At 43.0% G+C, this 16,347-nt stretch overlaps 1 protein-coding gene across 3 annotated transcripts in view; it reads left to right on the plus strand.

The window, feature by feature from the left end:
• Positions 1–16,103, plus strand: part of LOC144506594 (E3 ubiquitin-protein ligase DZIP3-like) — a 144,215-nt gene extending 128,112 nt beyond the window's left edge. For all 3 annotated transcript variants that reach the window (XM_078232930.1, XM_078232933.1, XM_078232931.1), the window contains 3 exons: positions 5,273–5,372; positions 7,767–7,862; positions 15,695–16,103. In XM_078232930.1, coding sequence (XP_078089056.1) covers positions 5,273–5,372; positions 7,767–7,862; positions 15,695–15,790 — 292 coding nt within the window. In that variant the 3' untranslated portion in view covers positions 15,791–16,103. The remainder of the gene's footprint in view (positions 1–5,272; positions 5,373–7,766; positions 7,863–15,694) is intronic.
• Positions 16,104–16,347: the final 244 nt, after the last annotated feature.

Below are 16,347 nucleotides of genomic sequence, written 5' to 3' on the forward strand. Positions count from 1 at the left end.
GATGTTTGTGAAAATAGTTTGTTACTCACAACAAAGCTATATCTCAATGAGGAAGATGGATTCTAGAAAGGGGTTAAATCAACCATGGTTAACCAAGGAAGTTAAGGATAGTGTTAAACAGAAAGAAAAAACATACACAGCGGAATTTTACAGTCTCACTCGACCCAAGACCAGAAAATCATCATCATAGAATAGAATCATACAATTAGAGGCCTTTTGGTCCATCGAGTCCGCACCGACACATTAGAAATACCTGAACTCCCACCCAATCCCATCTGCCAGCACTTGGTCCAAAGCCCTGAATGTTATGATGTGCCAAGTGCTCATCCAGATACTTTTTAAAGGATGTGAGGCAACGCGCCTCTACCTCCCTCCCAGGCAGCGCATTCCAGACCGTCACCACCCTCTGGATAAAAAAGTTTTTCCTCACATCCCCCTAAACCTCCTGCCCCTTACCTTGAACCTATGTCCCCTCGTGACAGACCCTTCAACTAAGGGGAATAACTTTCCTTATCCATTCTGTCCATGTCTGTCATAATCTTGTACACCTCGATCAGGTCACTTCTCAGCCTTCTCTGCTCCAACGAAAACAACCTAAGCCTATCCAACCTTTCTTCATAACTTAAATGTTCCATCCCAGGCAGCATCCTGTTGAATTTCCTCTGCACTCCCTCCAGTGCAATCACATCCTTCCTATAATGTGGCGACCAGAACTGCACACAGTACTCTAGCTGTGACCTCACCAAAGTTCTATACAACTCTAACATGACTTCCCTGCTTTTGTAATCTATGCCTCGATTGATAAAAGCAAGTGTCCCATATGCCTTTTTCACCACCCTTACTAACATGCCCTTCCGCTTTCAGAGATCTGTGGACAAACGCACCAAGGTCCCTTTGTTCCACAGAACTTACTAGTGTCATACCGTTCATTGAATACTTTCTTGTCAAATTACTCCTTCCAAAGTGTATCACTTCACACTTTTCAGGGTTAAGTTCCATCTGCCACTTATCTGCCCATTTGACCATTCCATCTATATATTCTTGTAGCCCAAGACACTCTGCCTCATTGTTAGCCACCCATCCAGTATTTGTGTCATCCGCAAACGTACTAACCCTACCCCCCACATAGTCATCAAATGTCATTTATATAAATGACGAATAATCGAGGTCCCAACACAGATCCCTGTGATACGCCGCTGGATACTGGCTTCCAGTCACACCCGCCCAAAGTCAACGAACCTTCTCATTGTCTGCCCCTTGCCCACTCCGATTCCGTGGCAGGTGGAGCAGTAGAATTCCAGCGACAATGTGGCATAGATTTGTGGTAAGACTGAGGATTAGGAAAGTTTAAAAACCAACAAAAGATGACCAAAAATCATAAAGAGGGAGGAGATAAACTATGAGGGTAAACTAGCAAGTCATGTAAAAACAGACAGCAAGATCTTCTTTAAATATATAAAAAGGGAGAGAGGGGCCAAAGTGAACCTAGGCCCTTTAGCAAATGAGACTGAGGAAATAATAATGGGGAACCAGGAAATAGCAGAGGAATTAAATAAATAATTTTCGTCAGTCTTCATAATAGAAGAAGACATTAATTCCAAAAATAGTAAATAATCAAGGGGCAAAAGCAGGGAAGGAAATAAATACAATAGCTTTCACTAGAGAAGAAATACTCGGAAAACTAATGGGGCTAAAGGCCAATAAGCCCCCTGGACCTGATGAGTTGCATCCTAGGATATTAAAGGAAGTAATTACAGAGGTCGTGAATGCACTGATAATAATCTTCCAAGAACCCTTAAACCCTGGAAATGTCCCAGAGGATTGGAAAACTGCCAATATAACACTGTTATTCCAAAAGGAAGGGAGACAAAAAACAGGTAACTATGGGGCATTTAGCTTAACATATATCATTAGGAAAATCATAGAGAAGTCCCTAGTAAAGGATGTAATAGCAGATCATTTAGAAATACATAATGTAATCAAACAGAGTCAGCATAGCTTCATGAAGGAGAAATCATGCTTGACAAATTTATTGGAATTCTTTGAGATGATAGCAAGCAGGATAGATAAAGGGGAACCAGTAGGTGTAATATACTTGGATTTCTAAAAAGAGTTTGATAAGATACTGCACAAAAGGCCACTTTCTAAGTTGGGCAGCATGGTCAGTGCAGGCTTGGCGGACTGAAGGGCCTGTTCCTGTGCTGTAATTTTCTTTGTTCCTTGTAATAAGAACCCGTTGATGTTGGGATAGTGTATTAACATGGATGGAGGAATGATCAACTAATAGAAGACGGAAAATTGAGATGAGAGGGGTATTTTCAGGACAGCAACCTGTAACTAGTGCAGTGCCACAGGGATCAGTACTCGGGCCACAATTATTTGTAGTATATATTAATGACTTGGGCGAGGGAAGTGAATGTACTATTGCCAAGTTTGTGGATGACACAAAAATAGGTGGGAAGGATGACATAGAACCTACAGAAGGATAGAGACAGGTCAATTGAGTGGGCAAGAACTTGGCAGTTGGAATATAATGTAGGAAATGTGAAGTTACGCACTTTGGTAGCAATAATAAAGGAGTTGAATATTATTTAAATGGAGAAAGACTGCAGAAAGCTGCAGCACAGAAGGATTTGGGGGTCCTCGTACATAAATCACAAAAAGCTAGCTCTCAAAAAGCTAGCTCTAATAGGGAAGGCAAATGGAATGTTAGTCTTTATTTCAAAGGGAATAGAATATAAAAATAGGAATGTCTTGCTAAAACTGTACAAGGCAGTAGTTAGATCATGTCTGGAATACTGTGAACAGTTTTGATCCCCTCATCTAAGGAAAGGTATACTGGCATTGGAGCAGTCTAGAGAAGGTTCACTAGATTGATCTTGGGTATGGAGGGATTTTGTTATGAGAAGAGATTGTGTAGGTTGGGCCTGTACTCGCTGGAGTTTAGAAGAATGAAAGACCCTTTAAGATTCTCAGGTGACTTGACAGGGTAGATACTGAGAGCTTGTTTCCCCTTGTGAAAAACATCCAGGACCAAAGAGCATAATCTCAGAGTAAGGGGTTGCTCATTTCGGAAAAAGATCAGGAGGAAGTTCTTCTCTGAGAGAGTAGTGTATCTGTGCAATCCTTTATTGCAGAATGCTGCAGAGGCTCAGTTGTTAAGTATGTATATGGCTGAAATAGATTTTAATCAGGAAATCAAGGGTTATGGGGATAAGGCAGGAAAGTGGAGTTGAGGATTATCACATCAGATCAGTCATGACCTAATTGAATGGCAGAGCAAACTCAATGGGCCGAATGGCCCACTTCTGCTCCTACGTTTTATAGTGAGCTGTTTAACTAGTGGAGTGCCATAGTGATCAGAATTGGGGCCTCAACTATTTGCAATCTATATCAACGACTAGGATGAAGAGACCTAATATACCAAAGACAGGTTTGCTGATGACATCAAGATAGGTAGAAAAGTAAGTTGTCAAGAATAGGTAAAGAGTTCACAAAGGGATCTAGGTAGGTTAAGTGAGCAGCCAAAACTTGGGCAAGTGCAGTATAAAATGGGAAATAACGAATTTGTCCACTTTGTCAGGAATAATAGAAAAGCAATGTTCTATTTAAATAGAGAAAGATTCTAAAACTTGGCCATACAGAGGGATCTGGGTGTCCTGGTACATGGATCACAATAGGTTAGTATGCAGGTGCAGGAAATGATTATGCAATGAGAATGGGATATAAAAGTGGAACCCATATAGGGCCATGGAGAGTCCAAGGTGCACTGTGTACTATTTTACTCTTATTTGAAAAAGAATATAAATGCGTCAGGAAAAGTTCAGAGATGGACCAATCGACTTATTCCTGGGTGAAGGACTTATCTTACAAAGAAAGGTTGAACAGATTCAGCCTTTATCCACTGGAGTTTAGAAAATTGAAACGGATAAGAACCTGAGAGGACTTGAAAGGTTGGAGACTAGAACTAGAGGACACAGTTTAAAAATAAGTGGTCTCCCATTTTAAGATGGGGATGAGGAGAATTATTTTCTCAAAGGGTTGGTAGTCAGTGGAATTCTCTTCCTCAGAAAACAGTGGCGACTGGGTCATTGAATATTATAGGCAGAGTTTGTTTTTTGATAGTCAAAAGGTTATGAGGGGCAGGCAGCAAAGTGGACTTGAAATCATGGTCAGCTCATTCATGATTATATTAAATGATGGAGTAAGCTTGAATGGCCATTTGGCTTCTTCCTGCTCCTAAGTCCAATGTTTCTATGGCTCAGCAGTATTTTTTTCCACCCTGGGGTCTTAATTCGAGTCCAACAATTGATATGAGTCATATTTTTCTGTCAGCTGTAAAATTCCAAAGTGGAATGAATTTAGAGTCTTTCTTAGCTTATTTAACTTCACAATATAAATTGCTAGTAAATTAACAGTGCTACTCAGCAAAGACTGTAATAATGCATGGTATTGGAAAAGGAAAATTGCCACTTTAACCTAGTAGGAGCTTTGATATTTAAATTAGATACTATGGTCTCTAAATGTGGCTGTGCAGTTTTATTGGTGGGGGGGTGGAGAGTGGGTGGAGAGGTTAGCTAAACAGCTAAGACTCTACCATGGAGATCAGAAAGGAGAAGCTCATTGCAAATTGGAGGCGCATGCCTGCCATCTTATTAAAGGCCAAACAATCAGCATGCAGTGCCTGTGCTCCAAATATACGTTAGGGCCTTTTCATTTGCAAAGATCCGGCCACCACTTTACTACCAGCTTTGAGGCCAGCATTACAAGATTGGTTTGCCCTGAGGCAATTGGTGCTGTACTCAAAAAAACACGATCTCCCTGCAGACAGCAAATGGTCCTCAAAGAGACCATCCATGAGGCAACAACCAACAAGGCATGGTATTATAATATACTTACCTGAGCAAGAATACCCTTTCTGACACCAAACTCAAAGGTAGCAGATTGTTACTGGCCACTGTGTCCTGTCCTGCCTCCCTCCCTCCCTCCAAACTATTGAACACCACTGCCCACCCTCTCTTATTGATCACCACCTTGATTATCCTCCCTTCATCTCTGATCTACAGATTGCCATATTGTCTGCCCAACCTTTAGTCTCACTTTGTCTGCAAACTGCACGTTGCTGTCCCCAGCTAGCCAGCTAAACGTTGATAAAGATCCCGGGCCAAAACCCGGTACACCTTGAGATGAGTACCTGCATAAAACAGGCACATGTGAATTTCTAGACCATTGTTGTGTAGCATTGTGTAATTGTATGTCATTTTTCTTGCAGGTCGGAATTAAGCGATTTTGTTGACCAAGGAGAAATTGAGCAGGAGTTGTGGGTAGGAATTGAAAATCAAAAAGCCTCGAAGCAGTTTGTGAAACAGGAGGTATGAAATGAAATCAGATATTGATTGTATTTCTAAAATATGGTTAGTGAAATAACTGATCTTGAAGGTGACCAACTGACAATTTACTACTTTAAATGCACTTCTTTGGAGCAGGCAATCAATGTGTTTTAAAATAGTTTGAAAAATGAGAGGAGACCTCAGGGTGAAGACTGAGGGGTAAGTGCATCTCAGTGCGATACTGCCTCTTAACATGCCACTAAGGCTGTTAGTCTTCGCTGATTTAAGCTGATCTCGGGGGGGGGGGGAAGCACAGCATAGACTGCACTTGGTCTCAGAGCCCTTGGCGGAGGAGAGGAAAATCAGCCACAATCCCTGCTGCTGATTGTCATCTGGTGACCCAAGCTCGAAAATGCACATGTTCCCGTCAGGTCAGGATGGAATTAGGGTTCACCTCATGACAAAAAAGTCTTACAGCGCGTTTTGGATTCTAAGGGTAGAAGCTTATTGCAACAGTAATATTGGATGGGCGAGGATTGCATTGTCTGTCTGTTATATGAAACACACAATATTCAGTTTCATCTACTTTAATAGAACTGGGCATCTGGTGGGACACATATTGGGCAGACAATGCCCATACCATCCAGATTTCTCCAACGTCCAGGATTAATTTGTATCCAATATCTGAATAATGACAACTTTGGCAGATTGCTGAAGAACTATATGTTCTTATTGTGTTGTCCCTACAGTTTGAGCACTGCCTTCAGAGAAGATGGGGAGTAAGATAAGAGGAAACTGGGGAAGGAAAGAAGCATGTAAAATCATTGCTTTTAATTCTGCGCACAATGAGCAGAATTGCCTCCAAAATCAGCAAAGTCCGTTGGTGGGTTGAGAAAGTAGCGCTGTGCCTGCCAACAGCAATGGTGGCTTTTTCCACCATGAGGGGCATAGATCACCTAGATGGTCAATGTCTTTTCCCAAAGGTAGGGGAGTCTAAAACTAGAGGGCATAGGTTTAAGGTGAGAGGGGAGAGATACAAAAGTGTCCAGAGGGGCAATTTTTTCACACAGAGGGTGGTGAATGTTTGGAACAAGCTGCCAGAGGCAGTAGTAGAGGCGGGTACAATTTTGTCTTTTAAAAACCGTTTAGACAGTTATATGGGTAAGATGGCTATTGACATGAGCCAAATGCGGGCAAGTGAGACTAGCTTAGTCGCTAAAAAAAATAAGGGTGGCATGGACAAGTTGGGCCAAGGGGCCCGTTTCCTTGCTGTAAACCTCTGTGACTCTATCGTGTGACACTTTGAAAGAAATTGACAGGCATGCGTTCCACGTCGTATCACTAGCGAGCAGCCTCTGCTTCGCCCACCCCACCATCACCTCACCCTGCACACTTTGGAGTTTGCTGGGGAGACATGACTGCCAGACCCCATAAACATTCTACACCCAGGTTCATCCCCTGCCTTCTACCGCCACTGCCCAAACTGTGCTCTCTCTCCCTCTCACTGTCTGTCCCCCCCCCCCCCCGAGGCCATGGTGCCACTTTGGGAATGCCGCGCCAGTTTGGGTGCACTCATTCTGGGCTCCCTCAGAATTTACCTCATCGGGTGCATGCTATTATCGAGTCCATACAATCCCCACAGTGCAGAAGAAGGCCATTCGGCCCATCGAGTCTGCACTGGCCACAATCCCACCCAGGTCCTACCCCCGTAACCCCATGTATTTACCCTTGCTAGTCCCCCCTGACACTAAGGGGCAATTTACCATGGCCAATCCACCAAACCAGCATGTCTTTCGGACTGTGGGAGGAAACCGGAGCACCCGGAGGAAACCCACGCAGACACGGGGAGAACATGTAAACTCCACACAGACAGTGAACCAAGCCGGGAATCGAACCCGGGTCGCTGGAGCTGTGAGGCAGCAGAGCTAACCACTGTGCCACCGTGCCGCCCTGTGGCCGTACATCAGACCATTCTGACATCCCACCGCCGTGAACGCATTATGTAATATGGGCCTGATAATGATATGTTAATATATTACAATGAGGTTCCCGACATTGAACGGCAGGAAACGCTGTCCACCCCTGCGAGGCGGCGGGGGGGGCGCGGTGTGGGGGGGATCGTGTCCTGCATTTACATTGGCGTGGAATGTAGCTGAGACCAGCTCATGATGTTTTTCCACTCTCTCTGCTAAATGCAAATGGGAGTGGAAAATCTCAGTCAATATGTCTGAATAACATCCCTAACAGTTAAACACATTCCATCCCTGATAATTACCTCCTTACTTCAAGGGCAAAATCTTAAGTTTGTTACAAAGCAATTCTGATCCAGATCTAGAATTAAAACTTGAAGTCCATGCAGTCTGAATTTCAAAGTATGTTGAAGCCTAAAATTCATAACATTTTAATCCATTGTAATTTTATCCTTTTGTGTTTAAGAGTATTGAGGAAGACCCTTGCGTCATTTGCCATGAGGAATTAGTTCCCCCAAAGGATTGTTATAAGCTGGAATGTAAACATATTTTCCACAAAAAGGTGGGTGTGTGCTGTAGCCTTTTTAATATACAGCTGTTTGATCTTCCCGAGCACTGATTATGATCTAGACTACATTTTAAGTAAAAGAGCATGCTTATTTAATTTATTCTTACCTCAAAAATTCAAAGACTGAAGTAACCACCTCCTCTAAGATATACATTTTGGAGCAAGTATAAATGTTGTTTATCATTGGGATAAGTACATGAATTTCCCATTTTTCCGCCACAGATCACACCACAAACAAGGGGAAGTTATGAGTGTGGCTACTCCAGTAAAGTAAAAAGCTTATTTATTAGTCACAAGTAAGGCTTACATTAACACTGCAATAAAGTTACTGTGAAATTCCCCTAGTCACTACACTCCGGTGCGTCTGTTCGGGTCAATGTACTTAACCAGCGTGTCATTGTGGGAGGAAACTGGAACACCCGGAGGAAACCCACGCAAACACCGGGAGAACGTGCAAACTCCACACAGGAATCGAACTCGGGTCCCTGGTGCTGTGAGGCAGCAGTGCTCAATGCTAACCACTGTGCCACCGAGCCACCCCCAATAGGTCACAGTTCAGCCGAGAATCTAGAAAGGTTTTACAGCGTCTGTTTGTAGGCAGGTATTCATTGTTTCTCTCCCACTGTCTGTCCAATTGAAAACATTACATGCATAGACTTGTTAATAGGAATTTGTTGAAGCTAAAAATTTCATAAACCCAGTCAAATTTTCAGCAATTTTGGTTGTGCTAAAAGTGTAAAATGTAAAAGTGTAAAACTTACGAACTTGATCGAGTTTTTCGAGGAAGTGACAAAGATGATTGATGAGGGTAGGGCAGTGGATGTTGTCTACATGGACTTCAGCAAGGCCTTTGACAATGTCCCTCATGGCAGACTGGTGCAGAAGGTGAAGTCGCATAGGATCAGAGGTGAGCTGGCAAGGTGGATACAAAACTGGCTCGGTCAAAGAAGTAGCAGTGGAAGGGTGTGTTTCTGAATGGAGGACTGTGACAAGTGGTGTTCCTCGGGGATCAGTGCTGGGACCTTTGCTGTTTGTAATATATATAAATGATTTGGAGGAAAATGTAACTGGATTGATTGGTAAGTTTGCGGACGTCACAAAGGTTGGTGGATTTGCGCATAGCGATGAGGACCATCAGAGGATACAGCAGGATATAGATCAGTTGGAGATTTGGGCGGAGAGATGGCAGATGGAGTTTAATACGGACAAATGTGAGGTAATGCATTTTGGAAGGTCTAATACAGATAGGAAATATACAGTAAATGGCAGAATCCTTAAGAGTATTGATAGGCAAAGGGATCTAGCTGTACAGGTACACAGATCTCTGAAAGTGGCAATGCAGGTGCAGAAGGTAGTCAAGAAGGCATACAGCATGCTTGCCTTCATCGGCCAGGGTATTGAGTTTAAAAATTGGCAAGTCATGTTGCAGCTTTATAGAACCTTAGTTAGGCCGCACTTTGAATATAGTGTTCAATTCTGGTCGCCACACTGCCAGAAGGATGTGGAGGCTTTGGAGAGGGTACAGAAAAGATTTACCAGGATGTTGCCTGGTATGGAGGGCATTAGCTATGAGGAGAGGTTGGAGAAACTTGGTTTGTTCTCACTGGAGCGACGGAGGTTGAGGGGAGACCTGATAGAAGTCTACAAGATTATGAGAGGCATGGACAGAGTGGATAGTCAGAAGCTTTTTCCCAGGGTGGAAAAGTCAATTACTGGGGGCATAGGTTTAAGGTGGGAGGGGCAAGGTTTAAAGGAGATGTAAGAGGCAGATATTTTACACAGAGAGTAGTGGGTGCCTGGAAATTGTTGCCAGGGGAGGTATTGGAAGCGGATACAGTAGTGACTTTTAAGGGGCATCTTGACAAGTACATGAATAGGATGGGAATAGAGGGATATGATCCACGGAAGGGTAGGGGGTTTTAGTTAAGTCGGGCAGCATGGTCGGTGCAGGCTTGGAGGGTCGAAGGGCCTGTTCCTGTGCTGTAATTTTCTTTGTTCTTTGTACTGTTTACTCTATAACTAAGCAACTGCAGAAGAGAAAAACTTTGAAATCGATCTCCAATCTTTATGAAACATTTGCTTTTCAGCCGAGCTACATTGCTTAAGTAGCACAAAGTGAACAGTGTCCAGCTGAGTGTTTTAGCCAATATCAGGTCTCTGTTCATTTTTATCTTCACCAAACTATTGGCTTGTGCACGCCTCAGCTAATTTAGAAGTAATGTTGCTGGGTAAATATCTGTGGTTTAAAAATAGATCTTAAAATTAGAAACATGGTTTTTTTTGTAAATTCTTTTATGGGATTTCGGTGTTGCGGAGTTGCCGGCAAGGCCAGCATCCCATGTTGCCTTTCAACTGAGCGGCTTGCTAGGCCATTTCAGAGGACAATTAAAAGACAACCACAGAAACATTATGGCACAGAAAGAGACTATTCAGCGCATCATGTGTGGCAGCCACAAAATACAAAAAACTAGCCTCCCATTCTCATCTCACCTTTTGGTACCCGGTCTGTAGGCTTATAGGTTACAGCATTTCACATACTAATCCAGGGACCTATTAAATGAGTTGAGGGTTTCTGCCTCACCCACCACCGTCTGAGTGAAGAAGTTGTTCCTCATGTCCCCTCTAATCCTCACAATCACTTTAAATCTGCCCCCCTGGTAATTGACTTCTCCACTAGGGGAAACAGGGCAATCCTGTCTACTCTAGCTAGGTCTCTCATAATCTTGTACACCTCAATTCAGTCACCCATCAGCCTCCTCTATTCTAAGGAAAACAACGCCTGTTGGTCCAGTTTTTCGTCATAGCTGCAATTTTCAAGTCCTAGTAGCATTGTTGTAAACCTCTTCATGTACCCTCTCCAAAGCTCCCTGTAATGTGGCAATCAGAACCACAAAATTCTAGCTCTGGCCGAACCAGAGTTTTATACAGTTCCAGCATTACATCCCTGTGTTTGTATTCTATGATGTGGAGATGCCGGCATTGGACTGGGGTAAACACAGTAAGAGTTTTAACAACACCAGGTTATTTCCACTCCATCCGACGAAGGAGCAGCGCTCCGAAAGCTAATGGTATTTGCTACCAAATAAACCTGTTGGACTTTAACCTGGTGTTGTTAAAACTCTTATTGTATTCTATACCTCACATATTCCATGTTTTCTTTACCAGCTTATCCACTTGTCCTGCCACCTTCGGGGATCTGTCGACAGGCACTCCAAGGTCTCTAACCTGCTCTACCCCACCCAAAATCCTCCCGTTTGTTATGTATTTCCTAACTTTGTTTGCCCCCCCTTCAAATGCATTACCTCACACTTGCATCTGAATTGGATCCCACTTGCCACTTTGTTGCCATGGTGGGATTTGAAACCATGTCCCCCCAGAGAATTAGCCAGGCCTCTGAATTACCAGCCCAGTGACATTACCACTGCACCACCGTCTCCCCCATTGAGATAGGTAATTAATTTCCAATTGGAATCCGGTTGGTAAATTTCAACTTTTATTAAAACCAAAACGTACACCAGTACAAGTGCAAAATCCTAATCTGTTGTGCATAACACCATGGTGACCTTTTTTCTGAGCTAAGTTTAGTATCTTGAAATCTGCTTTCTCCATCCAATGCATCATTCAAGCATATTTGAAACTTTATATCAAAGGCATATTACATCCTCCAAAAAGCTGAACAATCCATGCCATTTTTATTTTTCCGCCTAGGTATTTGCTTTCCTTGGACATTAGTTCCAAAAACTAGGAGCAGAGGGCCTTTCAATCAAACTAAGTTTCCATTAAGAGATATTCTTGATCTATGGCCAGGATTAAATCACAGTAAGAAGTCTCACAACACCAGGTTAAAGCCCAACAGGTTTATTTGGTAGCAAATGCCACGAGCTTTCGGAGCGCTGCTTCTTCATCAGATGAAGGAGCAGTGCTCCGAAAGCTCGTGGCGTTTGCTACCAAATAAACCCCTTGGACTTTAACCTGGTGTTGTGACTCATCTGATGAAGGAGCAGCGCTCCGAAAGCTTGTGGCGTTTGCTACCAAATAAACCTGTTGGACATTAAACTGGTGTTGTGAGACTTCTTACTGTGTTTACCCCAGTCCAACGCCGGCATCTCCACATCAGGATTAAATCACACACGTTTCTATTACCGAATTTTGAACAGTGTAAGACTTGCATGATGGGAGGCACAATCAAGGTGAAGTTACAAAATTAAAAGGGTGGCACAGTGGTTAGCACTGCTGTTTCACAGCGCCAGGGACCCGGGCTTGATTCCCAGCTTGGGTCACTGTCTGTGTGGAGTTTGCACGTTCTCCCCATGCCTGCGTGGGTTTTCTCCGGGTGCTCCGGTTTCCTCCCACACTCCAAAGATATGCGGGTTAGGTGGATTGGCCATGCTCAATTGCCCCTTAGTGTCAGTTGGACTAGCAAGGGTAAATACGTGGGGTTACGGAGTTGGGCCTGGGTGGGATTGTGGCCGGTGCAGACTTGACATGCCGCTTAAGTGCATTGACCCGAACAGGCGCTGGACTGGGCGACTAGGGGAATTTCACAGTAACTTCATTGCGGTGTTAATGTAAGCCTTACTTGTGACTAATAAATAAACTTTATTTTGAAAAAAAGTTTGCTTCAGATCACTATTGAGTGATCTCTGTTCTCAGATCACTGTTGAAAAGTGTAAGTGGGCAGATATTGGATGAAAGTACAACTGGAGTTAGCTATAATCCCCTCACCATTGTCTTTTGACTCACTGCCATGGGCAGGACGGGTGCCGGGGGTTAGTGATTTAAAAAATGAAATGGAGTAACAACAAACGGAGTTAATACTGTTTTTCAGACGCGAGTTACCCAGGGGCCGGTGTTGGGATTCTTGCTCTTCCTGACATATACTAATGACCCTGACCTTGGTGTAAAGTGCACAGTTTCAAAATTTGCAGATGATATGATTGTGAATTGTGTGGAGGATCGTGTAGAACTTAAAATAAAATCATGTAAAGGATACAATTCTAAACAACAACGAGGGGCACAGATTTAAGATAATTAGCAAAAGAAGCGAAAGCAAGACGATGAGAAACTTTTTCACGCAGCAAGTGGTTAGCATCTGGAATGTACTGTCTCAGAGTGTAGTGAAAGCAGATCCAATCAGGACATTTAAGGGGGAGTTGGATTCTTACCTGAAAAGGATGACTACACAGTGCTACAGGAAGAAGGTAGGGGACTGAGGCTAGATGATATAGGGAGTGGGATAGCTTGATCTTGGTTTCAGATAAAGCTCGGCACAACATCGTGGGCCGACGGGCCTGTTCTGTGCTGTACTGTTCTATGTTCTAGGTAATTTGTTCCTATAGAGAGAGAACCAGTGCAAACACGACAAGTCAAATGGCCTCTTTCTGCACTGTAACAATTCTGTGATTCTATAAGAGAAACTCTACTAATTATAGCAACAGAAAAGCTGATTTGCAAAGGTGGCTCAGATGTGGACTGTACTCAGTTATTTTATATAAATATAAATATGGCCATTTAAAAGCTAATTCAGTTAAAATTAGCGCTAGCCAACATTCTCCAAAAGGTTCTGACCACACCGTTACCACAGGTATAATCCTTATTAAATGTAAATCATCCAATCAACATGAGACACATTTATTTTTCATGAGCACTTAACAATAAATTAACATTTATTGCTTGATTATATTTTGATTTTTTTCAAGGTTTCAGCACGGTGGCACAGTGGTTAGCACTGCTGCCTCACAGCGCCAGGGACCCAGGTTCGATTCCCGGCTTGGGTCACTGTCTGTGTGAAGTTTACGCATTCTCCCCATGTCTGCGTGGGTTTCCTCCGACTGCTCCGGTTTCCTCCCACAGTCTGAAAGACGTGCTGGTTAATGCATTGGCCATGCTATATTCTCCCTCAGTGCGCCCGAACTGGCGTCGGAGTGTGGCGACTAGGGGAATTTCACAGTAACTTCATTGCAGTGTTAATTTAAGCCTACCTGTGACTAATAGATAAACTTTACTTTTACTTTAGAAGGGAAACAGAAGTTTCTTCCATGATAAATGTACAATACTTCGGGCATCTACACATGCACAACCTTGGTGCCCTGAAAAGTACTGCCATTCAAGTTGGTTACTTCAGCTCATGTTAAAAATTATCATTTTATTTCCCAGTGAGGCTACAGTTGAGGACTATTCCCATGAATAATGCACGGAGTAAAAAAAATAACATTGAAACACACAATTACATGCTCACAGCATTTCTATGTGTTTTTAAATTAGAAATTATTTTTAATACATTATACTTTTAATGATGCAAAGACATGTTTTATACGATGAAAATTGGGCCAAGAAACCTTTCTTCAAAAATCAGCACAGCAAACTCGAGAAATTCAGAATTAAAAAGTTAGTTCCTTTTGTATGCACAGAAGAGATGTTAAAGCTGGCAAAATCTAAATAAATTAATATTGTTATATTGGCATCATGTTGTGAATAAACAGTGCAAAAATTAAAGCTGGAGAGGAGGCAGCAGCAATTGCACCAACATACATCTTGGAAAAAAGTGGAAAACAATGAGCGTAATTCTCCAGCCTGTTCACCGCACACACAAATCCCGTTGTGGCCCTCTTGCAAAATATAGCGGCCACAACAGGATCTGCGCGACAGTGAGATTGGATTACCGAGTGCATTCATGCCCAGAAAGGTCGTGAACCTGATTTCCATAAATTAGAGTGCATTTAAATGTGATTAGATGGCTTTCCACCATTGCTTCGGGCCACGTTAGATGCCTCCCCCTGCTGGCGTGATCTCCACAACACCAGTTGTGATGACCACGCTGGGGGCGCATTGGTGAGTAGAGCCCCTGGGTGGTGAAGGACAAGGCTGGGCAGTGCCCCGGCCTGTGCTATGGAACTGCCCTCTGCCAGCTTGGCACTTCCAGGTTGGTATTGTGTGGGAATGGGGGTTATGCCAACACGGTGGTGAGGGGGTGGACACTGAGAAGGGGGATGCCCCCCCAAATGCCATTGAAGAGGGGGGTGCCCAGTGAAGATGGGGGGGGTTGCCTCCCGATGCCGATGAAGATGGGGAGTGGTCACTCTGATGCTTGTGTGGTGTGAGGGGTTAACTCAACCATTGTGTGGTGGGGGAATTTGGCCCTCTGATCAAGGGCTGGGGGTTCTCCCCGTGTCTGCCAGTGGCCCTGATGGCCATGTGGGGGGGGGCCTATAACCTGACCTTGAGATTGGGGCGCCCTTTAAAAACGGCACCCCAGTCTCTGGAGCTGGCCTTGCTGGCTTTATCAGACCCCATCCCGCCAGAATGATGGAGCAAAACATGCCCCACCCTGCTTTTGTTTGGCAAAGTGTCAGAAGATCTGGAATGAAAACCTGGCTGTGTTTCTGGGGAGAAACATACCCGTTTCCACTCATAACCTGACACTTTGCCCTTTATCCTGTCCAACATATATTATTAGTTTTATACATGTAAGTTTTATGGTCCCATTTTAATAGTGCCCAAGTCTGATTTTCATCCAAAACCTCGGACTTTAAAGATTGCTGTTTATGTCTTAGACGTTTATTTCCGGACTAGTTATGTAATCAGTGGTTCTGGTAGCCCAGTTTTCTGGGAAAAGATAATACATCCACCATGCAGAACAGCTAATGAAATTATCCCTCTGTAACTCAAACACTACCTAATTTACGCAATGACACGCATCAAAGTGTATGAACCTATCATTGGATTTAAATTGTACATTATTCTCTATCATCTAGCAATGCACTGGCAATATGGATGATTTTCTGCCTTGCTGTCTAATATCTGAACTATTATATTTTTCTTTCCAGTGTATTGATCACTGGCTGAAGGAACAAAGCACATGTCCGATTTGCAGGATTCTTGTACTAAAGCCCGAGGACTATCCACAGCTTTCAAAAAAATAAGGTTATTTTCGTGCTATTGGACAAATTGGGCTTTCAAGCAAGAATATAAACATTGGATTATGAACCTATATTTGAAATAAATATATTCAAATACTGATTGTACAGAATCTGATGGTTGGAAATGTTTTGGTAATCTCTGTTCACGGTATTTTCTTTGACTGAGTTAACCCGTAATAATTTCAAACTTCAAAGTTTTGACATGTGCATACATATTTTCATGTAATTGTTGTAAAAATAATTTTATTCTGTTTCTAATGCCTAATGTTACGGTGTTGGAATCAGGGGTGTAAATAAACATGTTTGATTTGCATTAGTCCCTTGTGAAACTTAATGTAGAAGATAAAAAAAACATGAAGTAGGACTTTATTTTCTTTTTACAAAACATGAGTCTCCTTTACACTATTGCCTTAGTCATGTAGACTCTCCCCCTCTGGCATCCAGACACTTCCAGCAGGGATCACAGGTTAGCATTCAGGAGGCAGCACTCTTACCAGATTTGTTTTTTCCTTCCTCCGTGTATGGAGATTTGAATGTGGGACCTGTCTGTCTCAATTACT

The sequence above is a fragment of the Mustelus asterias genome, chromosome 17, assembly GCF_964213995.1.
Source record: "Mustelus asterias chromosome 17, sMusAst1.hap1.1, whole genome shotgun sequence".
Classification (NCBI taxonomy): Eukaryota; Metazoa; Chordata; class Chondrichthyes; order Carcharhiniformes; family Triakidae; genus Mustelus; species Mustelus asterias.